The sequence below is a fragment of the Notolepis coatsorum genome (assembly GCF_963971535.1).
Source record: "Notolepis coatsorum genome assembly, chromosome: 10".
Lineage (NCBI taxonomy): Eukaryota > Metazoa > Chordata > Actinopteri > Aulopiformes > Paralepididae > Notolepis > Notolepis coatsorum.
The window spans coordinates 32,668,537-32,693,430 of record NC_140174.1 but is presented as its reverse complement, the minus strand read 5'-3'; the positions used below and the strand labels follow the sequence as shown (position 1 = coordinate 32,693,430).

The 24,894-nt window shown below is 42.1% G+C and overlaps 1 protein-coding gene across 2 annotated transcripts in view; it reads left to right on the top strand.

Annotated features, from left to right (window-relative positions):
* Positions 1-24,894, top strand: part of kat7b (K(lysine) acetyltransferase 7b) — a 52,951-nt gene that overhangs the window by 24,675 nt on the left and 3,382 nt on the right. For both annotated transcript variants that reach the window (XM_084322660.1, XM_084322659.1), the window contains exons 8-12: positions 8,501-8,692; positions 18,466-18,555; positions 18,976-19,116; positions 21,874-21,967; positions 23,445-23,591. In XM_084322660.1, the coding sequence (XP_084178786.1) occupies positions 8,501-8,692; positions 18,466-18,555; positions 18,976-19,116; positions 21,874-21,967; positions 23,445-23,591 (664 nt within the window). The remainder of the gene's footprint in view (positions 1-8,500; positions 8,693-18,465; positions 18,556-18,975; positions 19,117-21,873; positions 21,968-23,444; positions 23,592-24,894) is intronic.

Below are 24,894 nucleotides of genomic sequence, written 5' to 3'. Positions count from 1 at the left end.
AGAGCCATGATCAGAATGGTGGGCGGGAGCTTGATGCTGGATTAGCGTATCGCTGCGTTGGGAGGCGGAGATAGTCATTGGATTCGGCAAATCACGCAACGTTTAGACTTCAGTGAACCCCACATGATAATGTTGCCGTCTCTCTGTCAACTAAGTCGGCACGAGACACGCACCGTTTGACAGCAATATGTGCGCGCACTGACAGTCGGCTAATTGACATTTCCTGTGAAAAAAAAAATCCTCTTCGTCCCGTTTGTGTCCCGGCAATGATTTCTGTTCGTCCCAAATCAATATTTGATCGTCCCCGGGATGACGGGACATCGTTAGTCTCGAGCCCTGACACATATCATAATGTTCACAGCAAACTGTAGTTGATCACCAGGTATGTTTTATTAACGTAGAATAATTCGTATAAGAAAAACGATAGGGAAATCTCTTACCTTTCTCCACTGGTTAAAAATGCCAGGAACTGAAATTGAAACTTGCTGTGCGCCGCGGTGATATGTGTTTATTATGAAATGACAATTGCGTGTTGACACGCCCACTGCGCGAAGCCTCCTAAACTTTTTCCAGTTTGCACATATCTATTATCTATGACTAATTCTATCTATTTTTAGGGGCAAATTCGAGTGAAATAGTCGTGCTGTGGTTACATGATGTCATTGCTATTTTAGAGCTGCTCTACCGGTTACAAGGTATAGTCAAAATCCATACCGTAGAGCAAATTCATACAGTTTATACCGTATACCATTTATACAGTCCACCCCTACCGCACGGTGACAGAGAGTATCCGTTTGTCCAGAGATCCGGGGGATTGAACCGCAGATTTGGATACGGTCCCAGGCAACAAAGCTCCCGATGAGGATCTCATGTAACGTGGGCGTCAAACCAGAACCCTCTCCATGCCGCTAAGAGGCAGCAAAAAAGGGTACCAGCCTGGAGCCGGCTTTCGTAAGTCGTGCAGCTATTCCCCCCATAGCAACACAACCAGCCCTAGCCCTCACACGGCCGAGCGCCTCTCAAGCAAAGTCCGACTGCAGAGCGAAGGTAATACCTGTCCAACTGCAGATCTGGAGGAATGCCGGTGGGGATTAGGCCAGCGACGCGAGCCCCTAATACGAAAATGCCGGTGGAGGTCAGAATGATCATCATCTTCTAGACACCCCAGTGGCGAAGACATTATTGCTGTATTTCCTCGAAAAATAGTGAGAGAAAACAAAGATATAATGTCAACGCAGCTCCTTCATCGTAGCTCCTCTTCAATATTTCACTAACTCAAGTGGTGTATACAGACACTCACCGTGGTGAAAACAAGGAAGGAGCTGTTAGTATGGCCACACCCCTGCTTATGTAGGAGCGGATGGGGGTGTGGCCAGGCGGATAGGTGTGTAAAGGTGCATGTGGAAATTTATTCAGTGCTAGTACTGATACAGGGTTGTATTCCAGAAGGACGCAGAGCGGTAGCTATACGATACTATAACGGCTGATACCGATCGTTTTTGGTTTTGTTATAGCAGCTGGCAGTATTATACTGTGTCTAACACAGGCATTCTCAAAGTCCGGACTCCAGTCCAGATCCGGACCGAACCACAACTGTCTCTGGACTCTGAGCAAATTATACTTTTCATATGCCCCCACCCACAGTCTGCGAATCAGAGGCAGAGTAGGGCAGGTCTTCACGGAATGCTTGTCTCAGCGAGCTGGGGCAGTGTAGCGTATGGGTTAGCGAGGCTCAATGTGCGAGAATAGTCCGTAGTCTCGACCATAGATCTATATCGACTACACTCGACTACACTTACTCCCTCATGCTCGCTCGCACACACACACGCTCACTCTCACGCTTCTGTATGAGCCTCCTGAGATTGTGCTTCACACAGTAAAAAAAAGTTAAAAGAATAAAGACCAGGGCGGCCGGGTAGCGCAACCGACTAAACTTCTGTCTACCACCACAGTGGCAGTGGGATCGAATCCAGCTGTGGTTTAGTTTAGTTTATTCGGAACCCCATTAGCCATTGCCACAGGCATAGGCTACTATTACTGGGGTCCACACAAATCAATACAATAGAATAAAACAATACACCTCAATAACACATACAAATATTATATAATAAAATATCTAAGTTCACCAATCACACATACCCATCTACTCAATCATGTTTCAAGGCATACAGTATATGTTTACTTAAAGTACAACAATACATCTCAATACAACATACAAATATATTAAAAATCTAAGTTCACCAATCACACATACCCATCTTCTCAATCACCCACTATGTTTACTCAACTGACAGTACCATTCTTTCTTATATGATTTTTAAGGTGTTTTTTAAATGTCTGTTTTTCTTCAACCCTAGTTAATGCTGGTGCCTCCGGCTTGGCCGACCGTCCATACTAACACAATTGGCAGTGTTAGCGGGTGGGAAAGCCAGCGAGGGTGGGTCCTGGTCGTTGGAAAAACAGTGACTCCTACAGATCGGTCGGGGCGCCTGCAGAGCAAGGTCGGGTCCTGGGAGAGGTAGTGTGCTCCTTACACACGTTACACTCCCCCAGTGAGACTCCGCGCTACCAGGTGAAAATAAGTGGGGATTGGCTACACATGTGTCGGAGGAAGAGCAGGCGGCTGGGTGGCTCAGCGGACATTGCGCTCGTCACCAATGCAAGATGCACCGGGTTCGACTCCGGCTGTCGGCGTTGCCTCCGGCTTGTGCCAGTCGTCATACTAACTCAATTGGCAGAGTTAGCGGGTGGAAGTCGATGGGTGGTAATCTGGACGTTGTGGACAGCGAGTCCTACAGGTCGGTTGGGGACGCCTGCACAGCAGAGACGGGAGCGGAGGGGACACGTGATGCAAGGCTTCTATCCTCCCTACAACCGGCCAGTGGGGGGCATATGTGAGCAACATTCAAGACGGGGGAGGGGAGAATTGGCACAGCGGGCAATTGGGATGGGAGAAAAATGGAAAAAGAGAAAAAGTGGGGGGGGCGGGGGGGAGAGACACATGTGTCGGAGGAAGTATGTGATAGTCTACGCCAGGGGTGGGCAACTTTGTATATGGTGAGAGCCACTAAATTTCCACACTCAATCTGGGGGGCCGCATTGTTTATCGGCAGTACCCCAGTAGTACCCCATCACTCAAATAGCCCATAATAGTCACAGATGTGATAAATAAGGCATATAAACCATTATAATTTGTAACTTTGTTTTTATTATTATATTTATTTAGTAATGCTTAATTTCAACTTTATGAATTTATAAATACAGCTGAATTTGAAAGTATTGATGTGTAACCCAAATATATACAAAAATTACAAATTATAATTAAGGCTTCTATTAAAATAAATGTATGAACTTAAAGCCCACTGCTCAACAAACACAAAGCAGCATTCCTGCTGCATTTCACTACAACAGTAAATCAAAAGTGCAATAATAAATGATTTTGTTAAATGTATACACTTTTATCCTGCTACTAAACAAAACATTCCTGAGTGCCTCCCATTGACCCTTTATCAAACTGGCATGACATTCACCCTCCCCACAGTGGGTCAATAATGGTTCTGTCTTTAATGAGACACTTGTGGTCTCTCCTGTTGGCGCACAATAGAAGGAATGTCAACTTCAATGTTTGTGCATGCGATCTGCATCAGATGAAATAATGTTTAATTTTTGTGTCCGCGAACTTCTGCTCAGAAAAGTGCTGGGACGTCGTGGTATGACCACTGCACCCCTGATTATTAGTGACCCACAATAGATGGAAATTATGTTAGCGAATTTACCTGATGTATAATGCAGTGCAGCATTGGACACTCAACGCCTTAGAAGCCCGGCGAATCCTGTGTGTTTTCCTTTCATTGCGGGTGCTATATTGGTAACAACAGCGGACAGTTTATCAAACCCCCCATATTGCTGCACGGCACTTTCAACAGTGTTGAATATGTCCACACTAGGGCTGACCCCTATTAGTTGAATAGTCTACTAATCGATTGAAAGGAGCCATAGTCGACTGCCAACCTCTTAGTCGAATGCAAAAAAATAATAATAATTAGAATATATATTTCTTATTGAAACATTTTATAAATATTGGCCTGGGGCCGCATGGAGCGTCGGTGAGGGCCGCATGCGGGCCGCCAGTTGCCCCTCCCTGGTCTACGCCCTCACACTTCTTGCTGTCTTGTCGCACAGAACTTGTAAGTCGCTTTGGATAAAAGCGTCAGCTAAATGACTAAATGTAAATGTAAATGTAGGGGGCAGAGCACGCAATGACCAGGTAGGGGATTGGGAATTGGCATAACGACTAACATTGGGATGGGGGGAAAGGAGAAAGTAAAAAAATAATAAATACCAAACTATACAACATATACAATATACAAACTAAAGTACAACCTAAAGTACAAATGAAGTACAAATGCAAACTTTAAAAAATGCTAAAATTAGGTAGGGATGTAGGGTTAGTGGTATTGTTTGTCAAATAGTGTCGAGTGGCTCCCCATCACCACACTAATTTGCTTCAACGTCCTTGACCTGGCATATCGCACAGTGAGGGGAGCGGCTCCAATGGTCTAACTACACACCCTCAAGACCCCTACGCTCTACATCCTCTAACTACACACCCTCAAGACCCCTACGCTCTGCATCTTCTAACTACACACCTCGCTCGCGCACACATGCTCTCTATCTCACAAACACTCATGCTCTCATCCCAACTCCGCTGAGGATTGGATCGTGTTTTTCGTGCGTGTCATCGATCGGTTTACGCAATCGCCGACTAGAAAGCTTTATCGGAATTCCCCAATCTCATATTCATACTGAATATTATCCGATCGCTGGCCGATCGATCGGGGCATCCCTACTTGCTACCATACTGTCTTTACACCTGTATCACTTTACATATGAATACTACAACTCTGTACATGCATCTGATTAGCACTATTACTCAGTAGTACTAATTGGTATATTTCATACCCAGTTTAATCACCTGTCCATTGTATATTGCTGTTGCAATGTAACTACTGTTACATTTGTACTCTGGTTGGATGCCAAACTTATTTTCGTTTGAATCTAGATGTTATAATAGTCTCAGTATTTAGATGTTATAATAGTCTCATAGTATTTAGATGTTAAAATAGTCTCATAGTATTTAGATGTTAAAATAGGAGTATTTAGACGTTATAATAGTCTCATATTATTTAGATCTTATAATAGTCTCATGTGGATTGTTCCTGTTGGTTTTTGGTTTATTTATTAAAAAAAAGTACCGTAATTCCTCTAATAGTAACCCCGGCTTGTATTTGTTTCAACTGTAGCGGGTACCAGGCTTGTATTAGGAGGAGGCCTGTATAAGAGGGAGGCCTATATTTCAAATTTTCAAACGGATCATAATGAATAAATCAACATTTTGTGTCAGTTTGAACCCAGTAAAATGTACTGGGTTCATTTATTGAAACCAAGTACTGTATGAAATAGTAAACAGTGCAATTACAGGTGGTCACTGGTCATTTCAACGTTTTCAAAGTGAAATCAAGTAACTAGCTCAGTATGCAGCTCAGTATATTAGTAACCCGGCTTGTATTAGGAGGCCGGCTTATAATTGCTAGCTCAAGAGCGCACCCGGCCATTAATAGAGACCCGGCTTGTATTTGAGACCCGGTTACTATTAGAGGAATTACGGTATATTTTTATTTTGTCCCTGTTGCCCTTTGAGAGGTCCTTCTGTCCTCATCAGGTCGTCATTGTAAATAGGAATTTGTTCTTAATTGACCTGCCTGGTTAAATAACAAATACAAATAAAATGATTTAACCTGTTCCACCCGACGGGGTCGGTACCGACCCCCAAAATGTGTGTTGCATACATTTTGCGATTTTAATATCAAAACGTTTTCAAGTATTAACATGTCACAACAGCATGTAGAATGTATATTATCATCAATACGTTAGTTTAGCAATAGGTTAAAAGTGCCATTAGATAGTTTTAACTTTCCGATTTGCTGAAGTCTATTGCGAGACGGCGACCATTTTGGAAATTTTGAACCATGGGAATTGTAGTCTCTTTGCGGCCATTTCGTAGAGGGGGTGCATAGGTGTCGATCAGCATTGGAATTTTTCCGAACTACACTTCCTGGCAGATTCTATGGGGGTTCAAAGTTCAGCGTTCTGAATGAATTATATCAATAACTGTTATTATTCGGGATAATTAATAAGCCACAAAAGGTAACGTTTTTGACAAATATTGAAACACAGTTAGTTTCTCCTCCCTATTGTTAGCATGTAGCAACAATTAGATCTGAAATTAGTTTCAAAATGGTTGCACTGTGGTGAAAATAAAGAAGTACCGTAAATTACAGTAGATATCATTATCTGTTCTTATGCACGCCTGGTGATACTAAATCCAAATTGAACTCAGGCATTTGAAAGATAATATATGTAGGCCTATATATATAACTGTGCGAATTGGCTATAATAAGGTAATTTATAAGCCTCCTATTCTATATTCTATAATAATATTTTAAATTGCATTGGTCCGGATGGGTGAATTCAGTACTGTATCTACAGAACCTTCTGTTTAATCATCTTCCCTTTATTAATTTCCTTAGATTTTTGTACACATGATCTCAAGAAGGTACTGAACGAGATCAGTGGCAGTTTTTTTTATGTTTGGTCATTATTAGCATGGTGTTATTCACTGTCAAAGATGCAAAGAAAAATCATAATTCATATTCTCCTTTGTTTCATCACAATTTAAGCAAGCCTAGTAATAGACACAATATTTCTGACACTGTGAATACATTCCCTGAGGTCCATAGATGTACCTAGATACCAAGAATATGCAAATGGATCTAGTAGAAGTGGAGCAATATTCCATTTACCTAGGTATATATTTTAGGCGGATTTTCACCACTGGTGGAACAGGTTAACCTTGTAAACCATTAAGCCCGACGGGGCCCTGTACCGGGCCGAGATTTTAATAAGGAAATACAGTCCGTAATTATTTTTTATGTAGCCAAGAGTAAAGACCCTAACCCTATCAAAACAGCAGTCAAAGTGTATATTTTCAGCACTACGTATGTTTACCAATGATTTTAAGTGTTATAATGAAATATGAGTTCATAAATATCTCTGTGCATCCAGGCGGAAACCGGATGAATTACCGGTAGACATGAGGAAGTAACGTGTCAGGAAAGTGTTTGTAGTCCTATGAAAGAAGATACCCAGGGCTTTCGATGGGCTTTTGAATTTCATAAAACTACACTGCCCATCTCACGCCAGCCTCTGTCAAACTTGGTCTTGCGCGGAATTATATTTCAACGATATTTTTCGTGATTGTCTCATGGGTCGAACAAACCTTAACTCTTTGAGCTCCACGCCCTTTCCCCATCTGTACTCAATGTTCACAGTCCATCACTGACTAATCAGTTAATTTCTACATACCGCCGTTTTTGCGCTATTACACGCTAAACATCGCCCCTTTCCAAAATAATCCAGTCTTTTTTCATAGATAGCGAGATATGACTCGTTATATGCAATATGCCCAAATCGTTCTGGTTGATCGCCTGAAACCCCCAAAAAATACTTCCAAATCAAAGGTATATACCATGTACATGATGTGTCTTCACAAAATCAGCAAGGGGAGGGGGTAGTTTTAACTAGAAACCATGATCGTGTTTGTCGAGCATGTTTTACGTCCGCTAAAACACGACACTGTGATCGTTACAGAAGCATGTTTTACGTAAAAAAAATACCAGCAGGAGACATTACCTCAGAAAGTACTCTAAAGTGAATAAATCCCATGGCGATCGCAATTACTCATGTTTATTGGGCATGTCTATACCATACGGGAAAGAATAGCTCTGAGGCACCAAATCTTCCACCGATTGCTATGTTGTGATCCACTCCTAGGCGGAAAGAGCCGGAGGTAAACTCAGTACTGGCCCAGGCTGGAAGACAACTGATATCCCCAGTTCAAAAGGTAGGCGATACTGCCACCTGGTGACATTCGATCGCCATTGCAATTCCAACGTAGGCAGATGAGCTGGAGAGACCTAGAGAGCTCCGGGCGAGTGTTTAGAACAGGGATCAAAGGGAAAAGATCAAAGGATCTAAAAACGAGATATTAAGTAAGTAAATATACGTTTTTGGCCCTCAAGCGTTGGCAGCGAAACACGATATATTATGTTTTTGGCCATCAATGAGTTAACGTTATTGCCATAAAATAGAACGTAGTTTGTTTCTTTACCTTTCTGTGAACATCTAGAAACTGCGTTGCAATCTGATGAAAAATGGCGGAGCATTTTACATTATAAAAATGTTACTGTACTTACAGTAGATTTCATTCACGGTTTTTGCTGCCCTGTCGGGGGTGCCTGTTGGTACTAAATCCAGATTGAACTCTGCCATTGGAAAGGGGAGATTTGGCCCGATCCATAGATGTATGACATGGCCATAATAAGGTAATTTATATCATTTATAACTTGAGTCATGTAGTCGTCCTGTCGCCCCTCCCCAGGAGAAGCTGCGTATCCAGGGCCAGATCACGGAGGGCAGCAACATGATCAAGACCATCCTTTTCGGCCGCTACGAGCTGGACACCTGGTACCACTCCCCCTACCCCGAGGAGTATGCACGCCTGGGCCGCCTCTACGTCTGCGAGTTCTGCCTTAAGTACATGAAGAGCCAGACCATCCTCCGGCGACACATGGTGAGAGAGCCGTCGCCTCGAGGGCCGACACACCGCCACGGTGGGGGGACCTTGAACATGTAGAGTCCACACATCAGAGGCTCCTGGTGGAGTATATTTGATTAATGCAACAAAATCAGTGACTTATGATAAGATATTCCTTTATTGATAAATTCGGGCGTCATAGCAGCACGAGGGAGGGGAGGTACAGGTATGTGCAGGGTAATAGTAGAAAGACGTAAATATAGGCTATAAAATTAAGTGATGCACCGATGTGAACATTGTGGCCGATAACCGATATTAATATTGCTGTTCTGGCCGATACCGATATTTACCGATGTCGATATCTCTGTATAGAAAACACTTTTTATGATAATCAAATAAAGAGCTATTTTCCAATTTTTTAATATATATATACTTTTGTAAGTTATTTTTAGAAATGGCTGATATTTTGAAACTATTTAAGGTCAAAACATGTAAAAAGGGGGAAAACAAGAGATTATTTTTTTTATATATAAATATCGGCCCTACCTTGATATCGGACCGATACCGATGAGTAAAAAAAAAAATAAAAAAAAACTGCCATATCGGCCGATATTATATCGGCAGCCGATATATCATGTATCACTAAAATGTACTCTTGACTATACATTTTCCTTTTTTTAAATAAAACTAAGGTATAAACAAATGAGCAGATGAGGGTTATATTATACGTTACAATAAATATAGGTAATAAAAATTATCTGACTATACTAGGAGTAAAAGTAAACGGTATACACTAGGTATCCTAAGTGGCATGATATACGTCTTTGGTGGTTAAGTCAGACGCACTTAAGCCCCTTTTCCACTGCATGGTACCTACTCGACTCTACTCTACTCGGCATTTTCGGTTTTACATTACCAGGTACTTTTTGGGTACTTTTTTAGTCCCTGCTCTGTCGAGGTTCCAAGCGTGTGCCAAGCGAGTAGAACTGGTACCAGAAAAGTCACGTGAAACACTGCAGACCACTGATTGGTCAGAAGAGAGACGCGTCACTCCTTGGAGAGTCTGAACGAAAACAGAAAGGTTAGGTTAGGTGCTAATGTTGTGCTAGCGTTTTAGCATGGCTATCGTACATAACGTGATAAATATAACTCGCTATTGATTGTTTGTATGAGTAACGTTAATGCTAGTAGAATAGACACAACGTGAGGTAATCACCATCCATTTTAAACCGGTTATTACCTAATGCTAACGTTAGCAAATAGACGCGAGACTGGTAACGTTACAGCTTTGTTGTTAGCCTAACGCTAACGTTAGCATAGACAGCCTAGCTAACGTTAACGCTTGTAGAATATACACAATGAGCGGTAACGTTAGCGTTAGCAGAATGGACACAACGAGAGTCTCGTTAATGTTGTTATTGATTGATTGATAACTGTGTTTTACTCTGGCTTACGCCTAGCTCACGCCTTACGGACATAGCTATGCTGGAGCTCTCACAGGGCTATGGAGCTCTCAGCTGTACACCAGCAGCCCCGACTCCCCACACGGAGACAAACTGAGTACTTTATTTTAGTACCTGCAGTGGAAAAGGAACGAAGTACCAGGTACCTAAAGCGAGTAGGGTAGAGTCGAGTAGGTACCATGCAGTGGAAAAGGGGCATTAGTGTCCTAATAGTTCTCGGGGTCTACAGCCGTTAGTTCTCCAGCTGCTCCACCTTTGCGCGTACTGCTTCCTGTGCAGACTCCACTTCCAGTTACATCTTCATTCTTGTTTGTACCCCTGTATGTTTTCTTTTTGAGATGTGGGTTTCCACCGTTTGAAGATGAGCAATTGTACCAACAATAGAGGCCTTGCATGTAATGTTTGTGTGGTTCTGTCTTCCAGCATGGCTGCTTGTAACATAGCAACCATTGTGGGAATGGAAGAGACGGATGTTGCTATGTGCAAAATAATGGTTGCTATGTGTTGATGTATAAGAAATATATAAGCAAAAACATAATTATATGTTGTCTTGTTACTGGATCTTGTAAACAAGTCACAGTAGAACAGTAATAATGTGCTTTTCCAGTGTTTTTGGAATAATGCAGCCAAAAAATCTTTTCTAAAATGCAAGGAACAGTGTGTGAGAAGAGACTTAGGGCGCGTTCACACCTACCCTGTTTGGTCCACTTTAAGTGGACCATGGTCCCTTTAGATCGATAGTCCTTTTGGTTTGTACAGGTGTGAACGCAAACCGAACTATAATGAGGACCAAACAACCGAACCATGGTCCTCTTGAAAAGTTGGGACTCGGTTCGTTTCAATCGAACTATAGTACCTAATCCAGGAAGCAAAGTAGCCTACTCCTCTCTAGACTGGCGCAGCATGCGGACAGTCTCTCTCTTCCTCCCTCTCTCTCTCTCTCCTCTCTAGACTTGCAGTCTCTCTCTTCCTCTCTCTCTCTACTCTAGACTCGCGCCGCGCGCGGACCCCCCATCCAAATTCTAAACAACAGATTGGCTTTTCATAATATGTATGAATTATCTCTTGCAATAATATCCATGGGACATTTTTGGGTCATTTCATAATAGCAGCGTGGACCAGCTCTGTAACAACAACGCATCTCGAGCTGCTCCTATATGCAGCTGTCTAGTAGTTGACAGCTTACGCGCATATCTCTCTCTCTCTCTCTCTTCCTCCCTCTCTCTCCCTCTCTCTCTCCTCTCTAGACTCGCAGTCTCTCTCTTCCTCCCTCTCTCTTCCTCTCTCTCTCTACTCTAGACTCGCGCCGCGCGCGGAACCCCCATCCAAATTCTAAACAACAGATTGGCTTTTCATAATATGTATGGATTATCTCTTGCAATAATATCCATGGGACATTTTTGGGTCATTTCATAATAGCAGCGTGGACCAGCTCTGTAACAACAACGCATCTCGAGCTGCTCCTATATGCAGCTGTCTAGTAGTTGACAGCTTACGCGCATCTCTCTCTCTCTCTCTCTCTCTCTCTCTCTCTCTCTCTCTCTCTCTCTCTCTCTCTCTCGTCGACTAGCGCTGTGCTCGTAATAGTATCTCTCTCATTACGCTGCCGGCAACTGATTACGTTTGTCAGTGCTATAGTCCAATAGATGCGACAGCATGTCCTTTGTTTACAAATTAGATCCGCACCAAACAGGGTAGTGTGAACGCAGACCAAAATCAAACAATGTATCATTTTCACATTTGGTCCACCAGAAAGTCCGGACTATCCCTGGACTTTCAGATGTGAACACACCCTTACTGAATGAATTTAAAGCTTGTCAAACCAAATTTGATAAGAAACTCAGATTTTTCAAACAACGTTTCAAGAGGACAAGCTCTCCATATAGAACAACTGTAGGTCAGTAATCCCCAGCAATTTTGGAAATAAATAAACTAGGCCCCAAAAAGAACCAGACAGTCCCAATGGAGATTGTATTGGACAACGGTGAATCATGTTTTGAAACTGAGCAGATTCTGAAAAAGTGGGAAACCGATTATAGTAGCCTATATGCCTGCCATTTGATGATGGTTTCCTGATAGAAATATTTAAGTTAAAATGTGAGGCCGAATTTGGGATGAGCAATAGCCCTTACAGGTTGTGAATTATTAAACAGTGACATTACGTTAGACGAGGTACAGACTGTAGTGGACAGAGCGAAACTGAAGAAAGCCATGGGTATTGAGGAGTTGTCTACTGAGGTCCCTGCTGAATGTATTACACTGTTTATATCAAACTTGTTTTCACACAGGCACCATCCCCTCGATATGGAACAAGTATATTATTATTATTACTATTGCATGCACTCATCTGTGTTTCACTACACACATGAGTGCATGCTTACCAACTGTCAGTCTGCAACACTACTATCACCGACATCTAAGAAGGGAGATCCCCCCTTGAATGGCCCTTCTAAGGTTTCTCTCCTCCACACTGCCTGTGGTGCATTTTTCCCTATTGTTAGGTTTTAGTGAGTTTTTCCTTACCTTCGCGTGGGGTATGTCTGGGAGTGTTTGCATTCATTCATTTATATTTATTTAAAATTTGTTGGACTTTATGGTGTTCTTGTTTTGTTCTTGACTTATTGTTATGTTTCTTCTTGACTTGTTTAAAGAAGACGTGTCCGGCCCATGGGGACATTAACGTGTGTCGGGGTTTACAAATACATTTTATTTGATTTGATTAAGCCCATCCCCAAATCTGCAAAAGCTGACCCTAGAGTCTCACTAAATTACAGAGGTATTAGTTTGATCAGTACAGTTTATAAATTATATTCAAGTGTTCTTAATAATAGATTAAATAAATACTTAGAATATAATGAAATGTTGGTGGATGAGCAGAATGGGTTTGGGGCTAAGAGAGCTTGTATTGATCATGTTTTTGTTTTATCATCTGTGGTGAGAGCCAGATTGGACGAGGGCAAGAATACATTTGTTTGTTTCGTTGACTTTAAAAAAGCCTTTGACTGGATTAATAGAGCTTTTGGATTATAAATTAATTTGTTCTGGTATTAATGGTCTATTTTATAAGGCTATCAAAAGCCTGTATAAGGCCCCATCTGCCTGTCTGCAGCTGAATGATGTTAGGACCGACTGGTTCCCCACCCCATTCGGTGTAAAACAGGGAGATGTGCTTTCTCCCACTTTGTTCGCCCTTTATGTTAATGACCTGGCACAAGAAATTAAGCAAGCCAATCTTGGTATTCCAATAGATAATATAATCCTAAATAAGTATTTTATTGTACGCTGATGATATTGTTCTGTTTGCAGAAAATGAAGCAAATTTACAAAACATGTTGAATATTATGAGTTCTTGGTGCAGGAAATGGAGACTTGCGATTAACACTTTGGGTGCCATGGGTTAAATTCATGATATACCATAGATTGCCAGCTCTATTTGTCTATGGAGAAGTACCCCTTCTTTGCATGGCTATAACTTTTTAAATTCTATTGCTACATTGCCATTATTAGGGCCCATTCAAAGTCCTATATGTATTGTTCATTGTGTAGCAACGTTAAACTTTTTCATTCACATATTCATAGTAAAGTATGGTCTAATGTAGGGCTGGGCGATATGACCAAAAACGTTATCGCGATAAAATGATAAAATTATTTTCATATAATTCGATATCGATAATTATCGTTGATATAATGTATGTCAAGTTTAATTAACTTATTATGCTGCTGCGAATGTCTCGAGTCGAGTTGATGTCGTCATCAGTCCGCGCACGTTAGAAGTTAGCCGACAAGCGGAATATCTCATGGCAATGTAATAAATATGACACTAAAATACTCTCTTCCGCCACAATATATTGAAACGACGTCCACTGTATACCCCACACTACTATGAACGTGGCCTCAGAATTCACAGCGCACACATACTCTGCACGTAAATATATAAAACGTCGCCGTGCAAGCTAGTTAGCCTAGCAAGCCTTGTTGTTGAGTGAGTCCTACCTCTCTACCCAGAGGTGCAGCGCTGGGTCTCCTTCCTGGTCTCCTTCGCTCTCGGCCATCTCCTTCACCGATTGGTTGTTAGTGCGTGCTCATATCCAAGCTTGGAAAATCGATATATCGAAACTTTGCGACCACGTTTCATGTTTATTTCGAGGAAATAATTTATCGCGATAGTTATCGTTTTATCGCCCAGCCCTAGTCTAATGTATAAGTATGTTTTCATCTCTTTCTGCAGCTTTCTCCAGAACGTGACCTATAGCCCCAAATGCATTATATTGATGATGAAATACAGTTTGATGGCAATCGGGGCGATATAAAAAATTTCAATTGGATGTACTTCTAGAATGATCTACGTATGATCTGATGATGACCGGATGGGCGGGGGATCGTTTATAATTCCGTGGGCAGCGTTATATCATTCATCTAGTGTGGGTCATATGTTCATCATAACAGTTTATATGGAACACATTCAAAAATAACGCTGAATCTTACCGGATCTTCCTCGCACCGTTGGACGATCAGCGTGGTGTAGACCGTTTTCGATTATGGGATGTTTATCCTGATTAACCATTTCCAGCTTGTATAATACTATATACGTCCAAACCATGTTGTTTATCAAGTTATTGGCAATGGATCGCTATATATTGTGACGAGCCAGAGTGCCGGGAGCCAAACCGAGTGCCCGGAAGTAATATGGCCGACCAGCACAACCTCCACAGCACTTCCTGTTTGGCGATTGCGCCGATCGGCCACCAGATGGCGCTCCTGAACCGCCAGAGAGCTCAGTGGGTCCTCCTGGTGGATCTCAGTCCAGCGGAGGGGAAATATGAATCCGATCACAGATTTTTGAAATATTGATATTAAAGACGCTGTAAAGCGTCCTTCGGCAACTTGAGCATGGCCGGGAATGACGCTGTAAAGCGTTTTCCGGCACCCAAAGTGTTAACAGTGAAGAAACACAGATTATGCACTTCAGGAAAAAACATGAACAGCAGAGTAACCATAAATTTCAATTTGGACCAACGCCCCTGATTTACACATTTTTATAAATATCTTGGTTTCATCTTTAATGAGTACATGAGCTTCATAGAAGGAAGGAAAATACTGTCTGAGTCAGCAGGAAGGGTGCTAGGGGGAGTGTTGAGTAAAATGAAAGTGTGCACGGAGTACAGACCTTGGGTTTTCAACATTTACAGTTATTTGATTCAATGGTGGGTTCCGTTTTATTTTATGCTGCTGGAGTATGGGGTTTTGATGATGCACCTGAATGTAATGCTATCCAGAACCGTGCCATGAGATACTTCTTGGGAGTCCATAAATATACACCAAAAGGGGCTATAGAAGGAGACATGGGTTGGGACTCATGCTTGGTCAAGGAAAAAAGTGAAATGGTTAGGTTATGGAACCGCCTGGTCCAGCTGCCAAATGACAGGGTGACAAAAAAGATATTTAACTGGGACAGAGCACACGGTCATCCCTGGTCAAGAGAGATATCCATGATTCTTTTCTTCTGCTTCTGATTTTTATGAACAATCTGCAGTGTAAGGTTCACATAATTAAAACAAAATAATCAACAATCCATCAGGATAAGTGGAAGGTGGAGATATGGAAAAAACCTAAACTTAGAAAATATGTTGTGATTAAAAATGAGTATTTTACTGAACCTTATGTAATGTTAAATTTAAAGAGAAGACGGAGGTCTCCGTGTGCCCAGTTGAGGTCTGGCACCCTGCCATTGGCTGTGGAAGTGGGTAGAATCCAAGGTAAACCTGAGGAGGAGCGGTTGTGTGTTCTATGTGATCTGGGAGTGGTGGAAGATTAATATCATTTTGTTTTTTATTGCCCTTTGTACACCGATTTGAGGAGGGCTTTATTTGAGAAAATTCTAATTGTAAATCCCGATTTGTTTTGGCAGTCTTGAGAGTTGTATGTTGAGTTGTTTTTTTGTGGGGGACATCTTCAGTTTTGCAGGATTTTTGGAGAATTGTTTATTGTTTAAAAGGATCCCCATTAGCTGTCGCCTAAGTGGCGAGCTAGTCTTCCTGGGGTCAACACAGAAAGACAACACAAAACATAACAACATGAGATACATATGACAATCACAATTAACAATTATAATCTAAAAACAGTAAAACATTGTAGACATCATTATCAACATCAGAATATTTTGCTCACATATTTAAGTAGTGCATTCTCAGGTGGTATTTGAAAGACACTTTACTATTCAATTTACTTATGTTCAGTGGGCAGTTATTCCAATGATTGATGGCACGATAAACAACAGTCCTCTTTAAAGCATTTGATTTTGGACGTGGTAACATAATCTGTCCATCATCAGCTGACCTAGTAAAATAAGAATGAACCTGACTGCATCTGACAATTTGTTTGTATAAGAAAACAGGTTGAGACAAAAAGACAGTGTTCCTGAAAAATGTAACTGTGTTGAAAACCAGCCTATTCTCTACCGTTAACCATGAGAGTTGCCGGTGCATAGTGATGGTGTTTGTTCTCATGGAACAATGTAGAACTAACCTTGCAGCTCTGTTCTGGGCAGTTTGCAATTTCTTTAGTTGACCTTTGGATGCAGAGGACCATACTGGTGCACAATAATCTAGGTGACATAAAATTAAAGATTTCGCCACCTGTCCCACAATATATGTAGGGACATAAGAAAGACATTTCCTCACCATGGAGATACCACTCCCCATCTTCTTCACTATGGTATCAATGTGTTCTGCCCACGACAGCTGGCTATCAATTATTATGCCCAGTAATTTTACTTTATTTACCTGTTCTATGTGTTCGTTAGACACGTTCAAACTCATTTTTGGTATTGATGACAATTTATGACTCGAACCCAAGATAATTGATTTGGTTTTTGAGATGTTTAGTACCATGCATGGCACTTGAGACAAAACACACTATCCTATATAATTGTATATGAATTCCTCTTGTTTCTTTGTTTACATACATTGCTTACAGCTTGTGTTATATTACGTTTACGTTTTATTGTATTTTCTTTTTTTTGTGGCCATCTTGGTCTGTCATAATTTGTCAAGTATACTATTATATACTTATTGTTTATGTGTCTTGTAAGCCCATATGGGCTGGGCATACACCTGTATGTAAGACACGAAAATAAAAAACATCAAATCAGTTTTACCTACTCTACCACTGCACAGAAATGAGGCGTGTTCTTTTGAAAGTGGTGGTTACAGGCAGCCAATGCTGGAAGGAATATAACTACATAGAAAAACATTCATATTATTATCAGACAATTTTATTTGTAGTCGTATTGTACTTTTCTTTTTTGTAATTTTTCTATTGATTATTGTGACACATGGATGTGGGGGGGGGGGGGGTTCATTTGTCCTTCAGTTTCATTAAAATTGCGTGTTAGCATTCCTCTTTGGAACCACGGGACACAGCTTGCTGCACGCTTAGCTAAGGAGCACTACTAACCATCAGCTTGCAATTGCTTTTAACCAGGGATGGCAACAATTCTAACATGTGATTGTAGGGGAACTTAAAGCTACACATGTAAGCTGCATGTTGACGTGGACACACAGTCACCATTGAGTGAGTTTCATTGACCAGCGCAGCAGCAGAACTGAAACATTCCATTCTAAGGTTTCACTGTGAGCCTCTCCCTCCCTTCTAACCAGACAGAGAAGCTCAAAGGGACTTTTGTTGGAATAAGCACAACATTTAGTGGTTAACCTTAGTGGTGCACGATATATCGGCCACCGATATGGTAATTGTTTTACACATCGGTATCGTTTTGATGTCAAAATAGGGCCGATATTAAAAAAAAGATTATTATTATTTATATTTTTTAACATGTTTTGTCTTAATTTGTTTAAAATGTCTGAAAAGAAGTTAAAAAAAAACAGCTTTTTGGAAAATAGCTCTTTATTTGATTATCATAAAGTGTTTACAGAGATATCGACATCGGTAAATATCGACATCGGCCAGAACAGCAATATTAATATCGGTTATCGGTATCGGCCACAATTTTCACATCGGTGCATCACTAGTTAGCCTCCAAGCCCTCCATGGTCCTCATTGCCGGACTATGTCAAATTAAAGTGCTTATTCCAACAAAGTTCTCTTTGAGCTTCTCTGATTTGTTAGAAGGTAGAGGCCTGCTGTTGAACCCTCTTAGAGAGTTTCATTAACCAGTGTAGCAGCAGAGCAGATATATTCCATTCTATTAGTAGACACACAGTGTGTCCACATTCAGATATGTTTGAGTAAACATTGTAGTTTCACAGTGCTCTTGAAGTACACACTGTATACTATCCATTGAGTTGTTGGTGGTCTCATTGATTACTTGTATCCATGTCCTTCCAGGCCAAGTGTGTATGGAAGCATCCACCAGGAGATGAGGTCTACAGGAAAGGAGCCATATCTGTCTTTGAGGTCGATGGAAAAAAGAACAAGGTGGGGCGCCATGGTGACGTCCTGGGCCACGGATCTGTTGCATTTGGCAATGCTGTCTGGGGGCCATTATAGGCCATGTAGTACATCCATATTGTGTAGTTCTACAGTATAATGCCTTGTCTCCACTAGCCACGGTTTAGCCATGCTGTGGCCTGTCTGGAACACAGTGAGGACACAGGTCATTGTCTTTAGAACCTGGTCAAGCCTAGCTGGACCCTGGCTGGACCTTGGCTAGTCGACTACCAGTCGACTATCAGCAAAATTTGGCCAATCAAGGTCGACTATACAAATCTTTAGTCGGGGACAGGCCTATACTGCTGTGTGATTGGTCCTGTATGACTTCAAACGGCAGCCTTCACTGTGTCCTCCGAGTCCTCTGGGGAATTAGATGAGACAAGTGACATTTTCTTTGGTCCGCAGATCTACTGCCAGAACCTGTGTCTCCTGGCCAAGCTGTTCCTGGACCACAAGACACTGTACTACGACGTGGAGCCCTTCCTCTTCTACGTCATGACGGAGGCCGACAACACGGGCTGCCACCTAGTGGGGTACTTCTCCAAGGTCGCTGATAACAAACTATCATTACACATGGGCAAAACAGAGTCCATTCTCTTCGGTTCAAATAACAAACTCAGCAAGACCGACGGCTTCTCAGTTACAGTGGGTGACAATATTGTCACAAGGAAAGACGAAATTACCTACCTGGGTTCCATCCTAGAGGCAAATCTTTCCTGTGACAAAATGGCATCCAATGTAATAAAAAAAGTCAACCAACGAACTAGATTCTTGTACCGGATCTCCTCTCTGGTAAACAAGAATACCCTGAGGACTCTGGCAGGAGCACTCATTCAAGGGTACTATGACTATGCGTGCACCTCATGGTACCAAAGCACCTCAAAGGCGCTTAAAACAAAATTACAAACATCACAAAACAAACTGGTCAGACTACTACTTGACCTGAACCCCAGAACCCACCTCACCCCTGCCCACTTTGCCAACCTAGGATGGCTTAGAGTAGACGACAGAGTACAGCAACTTGCAATGGGCCTGGTCTACAAGATACACTATACGACCGGGGTGCCCATGTACATGTCAAAATACTTCCCAAAGGTCAGTGAATACCACAACCACTACACCAGAGGAAGCTCAACAAATCATGTGAAACCCAGATTCGGCTCAAACAAGGGACTAAACACGTTTCGCAATTATGCCACAACAATGTGGAACGCCCTACCCAAAGCTGTAAAGGAATGTGAATCCCTGCCCACATTCAAAACCGCCCTTAAAGAGCACCTACGGGAGGCTGCAATTCGAAACTGGCCACCGTAAATGCCCAAAACCCCCACCACCTCCTAATAGACAGTCTCCTCCCCACCGCATGTATATATTCCCTCCCCGCCGTATGTATATTCCCCTCCCACCCACCCACCCCCTCCTAATGTACAGTCCCCTCCCCATCATATGTATATACTCTGTCAGGATCTAGGGGTAACAGTACTGTATATTTGAATACCGCCTATGTCACAAATGTATCAGTACTAAATACCTATATGTCCCTATGCCATAAATGTCATGTATGTTATGTATGTCATAAATGTCTATATGAATTGAAAATGGGGGACCCTGATGGAAACAAGACAAACGTCTTTCTCAGGTCTGCATCCCCTTAACAATTGTATGTATTGAGCCGTACTGTATTGTACCCATTCTGCAATCTGTTAAATAAAGTTTTCATTCATTCATTCAGTATGCACACTACTCCTCCATCTACCCTACATCTCAAGAGTCAATATGAATACTACATCTACCCTACATCTCAAGAGTCAATATGAACACTACTCCATCTACCCTACATCTCAAGAGTCAATATGAACACTACTCCATCTGGGAAGCTACGTGGCGTAGTGGGCAAGGCGCTCGCCACGAATGTGGAGACGCTGGGCTCGCCTGTTCGAGCCCAGCGCTCCACATTGCTTTCAGTTTAGCTGCTCGTTCATACTAATACACATTGGCCGTATTAGGGGGTGGGAAACTGATGGGTGGGGATCGGGCGTTGTGGACAGCGACTCCTACAGGTCGGTTGGTGCGCCTGCGCAGTAGAATCAGGAAGTGTCGGGGGCAGCGTGAGCCTCCCACGCGTTACTCCTCGCCACAGAGATCGAGCTGCGCAGGTGAAAAGATGCGACTGCTGTTACCTCAAGTACCGGAGGCGACTTGTGCTATGTATGACTTAGTCCACATTGCAGCCGGCTTGTGGGAGGCAAGAAACAGCGTTCGTGACAGGGGAGGGTTGAATTGGATGATACGAAATTGGGATGGGAGAAAATATAGAAAATGGGAGAAAAAGTGGATCAAAAAAAATGAACACTACTCCATCTACCCTACATCTCAAGAGTAGATGGGTCAGTATGAACACTACTCCATCTACCCTACATCTCAAGAGTAGATGGGTCAGTATGAACATTAATCCATCTACCCTACATCTCAAGAGTAGATGGGTCAGTATGAACACTACTCCATCTACCCTACATCTCAAGAGTAGATGGGTCAGTATGAACACTACTCCATCTACCCTACATCTCAAGAGTAGATGGGTCAGTATGAACATTAATCCATCTACCCTACATCTCAAGAGTAGATGGGTCAGTATGAACACTACTCCATCTACCCTACATCTCGAGAGTAAATGGGTCAATATGGACACTAACGGAAGCTTTATTTGCTGAGTGATCTCTGAATAGGGCTAGGCAGTATATCCATATTTGATGGTTTATCATATTGTGTTTACTTTTACTCTTAGTCATAGTATATATTCAGATTTAAATGATTTATTGCCTATATTTATTGTAATGTATAATATAAACAATGGGGCATACAGACCCTCATCTGCACCTTTGTTTACACTGTTTATTTTTCTCATATCTTTTATATTCAGTTAATTATATTGTTTACACTGTTTCTTTTCTCACATTTCTATATTTTTATCAAATTGTATTGCTTATATTTATGTATTTCTACTATTACCCTTCCCATACCTGTACCTCTCTTCCCCCATACTGTTGTGATGCCCGAAATGTCCCCAAGGGGCTCGATAAAGGAATATCTTAACTTATCTTATAATATTGTGAATCGTGATACATCATTTTATTGTATAAATGAATGATAAGAAAAGCTAATATAAAGTTTCTCACAAGTATTTCTGAAACATGTGAGAATGTCAATTGATAAGAGTATAATACGTCAAGGTTTGGACTGTGAAGTATAATTCTTCTCATGAAAGAAGTGTCTATAAAATGTGTTTCTTTCCTCCGCCTGCAGGAGAAGAACTCGTTCCTCAACTACAACGTGTCCTGCATCCTCACTATGCCACAGTACATGAGGCAAGGCTATGGAAAAATGCTCATCGACTTCAGTACGTCCTCCTATTGGCTGCCTCGCAGCTCTGCCTTTATTTATGCTCACACGTTTGTTTATTTATTGATAGGGGTAGTCACTAGTCACACGATAAGGAACAACAATTTTCTCTTTTGAAGGGGGACCAAAAAACCAATGCTGATTTTCTTTTAATTTATTTATTTTTATCCTCTTTTTCTCCGCCTGATTTTCAATTTTTTTTTTCACATCCCGATTTAGTCGTTATGCCATTTCCCCCCCCTCCCCTACCTGGTTGTTGTGCGCATGTTCCTCCTACTGGTCGGTATAAGGGAACCCTGAAGTCTACCACACGCTTCCTCCGACACATGTGGAGACAGCCAGTGGCTCTCTTCTCACCTGGCAGCGAGGACTCTCATTGGTGAAGTGTAACGCGTGGGAGGTCACGCTGCCCCCACCATTTCCTGCCTTTCGCTGAGCAGGCACCCTGACCTGACCTGTAGGCGTCGCTGTCCACACCGCCAGATTACCACCCTCGACTTCCCTCCCCCCTAACCCAGCCAAACGTGTTAGTATGACGATCGACCCAAGCCGTAGGTAATGCTGACTCCGGGAGTCGAGACCGCAGCCTTTTGCATTGGTGACGAGCGCAATCTCCGCTACGCCATCCGACCAGATGCTGATTTATTTTGTACATAATCTCACTAACATCCACAAACTATGAACAGTTTTCACACTAGTTTTGACAGTTATCGAGAGTAAATTAGTTTGAATAATGGCCACCAATGATGTCATCAGGGACATTGAATCCTTGTGATGTGTTAAATACAGCTCCATCAAATTATAAGGTAGCAGTCCCTATAGACGAGGCATTGCTATTTTTTTCCCCCCTACATCATTTCATGGTGCTGTAATTAACACAAAACAAGGATTCAATGTCCCCGATGACATCACTGGTGGCCACAATCATACTCATTTACTCTCAATAGCTGTCAAACTAAATGAACAGGAAAGACTGTTAAACGGTGGGTATCAAATAGGAAAGACTCATGTTTTAAATCGTTTAAACAGTCATTCAGAACTGCACTATTGCATTATTTTACTGTCTACTCTATTTTGCTCTTTTATTACTGTCTATTATATATATTTTTTTACTGTTCTATATTATGTGTGATGATCAAACCGTAAACAAATAGGCCTATTGGGATGTTAGATCCTAATATGAAGAACTGTGATTTAGTGTTCTATGTCTTACCTTGACTTTGTCTATATATTCTATATTTTATGTCTGCACTTTATGCATTGCTCTTGATCTGCAAATTCTTTGCACATTTTATGCCTGTCTTTCTTTACTGCTGTGAAGCACTTTGAGCTGCAATTCTTGTTATCTTGCTATACAAATAAAGTTTATTATTATTATTATTATTATTATTATTATTATTATAGGAGAAATGCTTATGTTAGGCCGTCTGTTACTGGGGGTTACCAGTGCTGAAAGCTGTCTGTGATGTGTGTAGGCTACCTGCTGTCCAAGGTGGAGGAGAAGGTGGGCTCCCCAGAGAGGCCTCTGTCTGACCTGGGACTCATCAGCTACCGCAGCTACTGGAAGGAGGTGCTGCTCAGATACATGAACAACTTCCAGGGCAAGGAGATCTCCATCAAAGGTAATCAGACCTGACATGCTAGTGTGCTCCTCATCCGTCTAAGAACGGTCTGCTACCGTTCAAGTTTCAAGTTTCTTTAATAGTTGTCATACATAAGTACAGAATACTTTTATACAAAATGCTTCTTACTGTTACGCTCCAGAGACTGTGCTAGACAAGATAAGTATGAAATAAAATAGTATAGCATGTAAAATAGAAGTAAAAATAGAGGTCACAGTGTTCAGTATAGACATATGTACAATGTTCGATGCAGAATAGAAGTAACTGAGTTACCATACAATATACTATGCAATGTACTAATATACAATACTATATAGTGCAGAGCAGAAATGGGATGAGGTACAATTTAGGTACAATTTACAGTAAGGTGTACGAGTTGTAGTGCAAATCCTTTACCAATAAATATAAAGTGTAAAGTGTGTTTATGATCTAAAGTGTGGAGAGTGGGTGCTGCAGTGTGTTTGTTTAAGTGAGTGTGTGTGTGCTGTGTGCATTTGATGGTTGTTGCATAGTGTTTATTGTTCGTTGAGCAGCCTGATGGCCTGGGGATAGAAGCTTCTTCTGAGTCTTTCTGTGCTCGCCTTAAGACTCCGGTATCGCTTGCCTTGCCTGACCGCAGCAGTTCAAAGAGGCAGTTGTTCGGGTGGCTGGAGTCCTTGATGATTCTCTTAGCCTTCCCCCTGCACCGCTTGTTGTAAATGTTCTGGAGGGTGGGAAGCCCCCCTCCAATTGTGCGTTCGGCTGAACGTGTCACTCTTTGTAGTCTGCTACGGTCTTGTGCAGTGCTATTCCCAAACCAGGAGGTGATGTTGCCAGTCAGGATGCTCTCTATTGTACATGAGTAGAAGTTCCTAAGGATCTTCTGACTGACTTGGAACTTCCTTAGGCGCCTGAGGAAGTAGAGGCGTTGTCGTGCCTTCTTCACAACACTGTCAATGTGTGTGGTCCATGTCAAGTCCTCGGATATGTGGGCTCCGAGGTACTTGAAACTGTTCACTCTCTGAACCGGTGCCCCGTCGATGCTGAGGGGGCTGTAGTCCTTGACCCCCGACCTCCTGAAGTCCACAATCATCTCTTTTGTTTTGCTGACGTTCAGGGAGAGGCAGTTCTCCTGACACCACTGTGACAGATTCTCTACCTCTTCCAGGTAGGCCCTCTCGTCGTTGGCAGAGATCAGGCCCACCAGTCCACCACTACTGTGTCATCAGCAAATTTGATGATTGTGTTGTTGTTCCGCTGTGCCACGCAGTCATGTGTGTACAGGGAGTAGAGGAGGGGGCTCAGAACACAGCCCTGGGGGGCC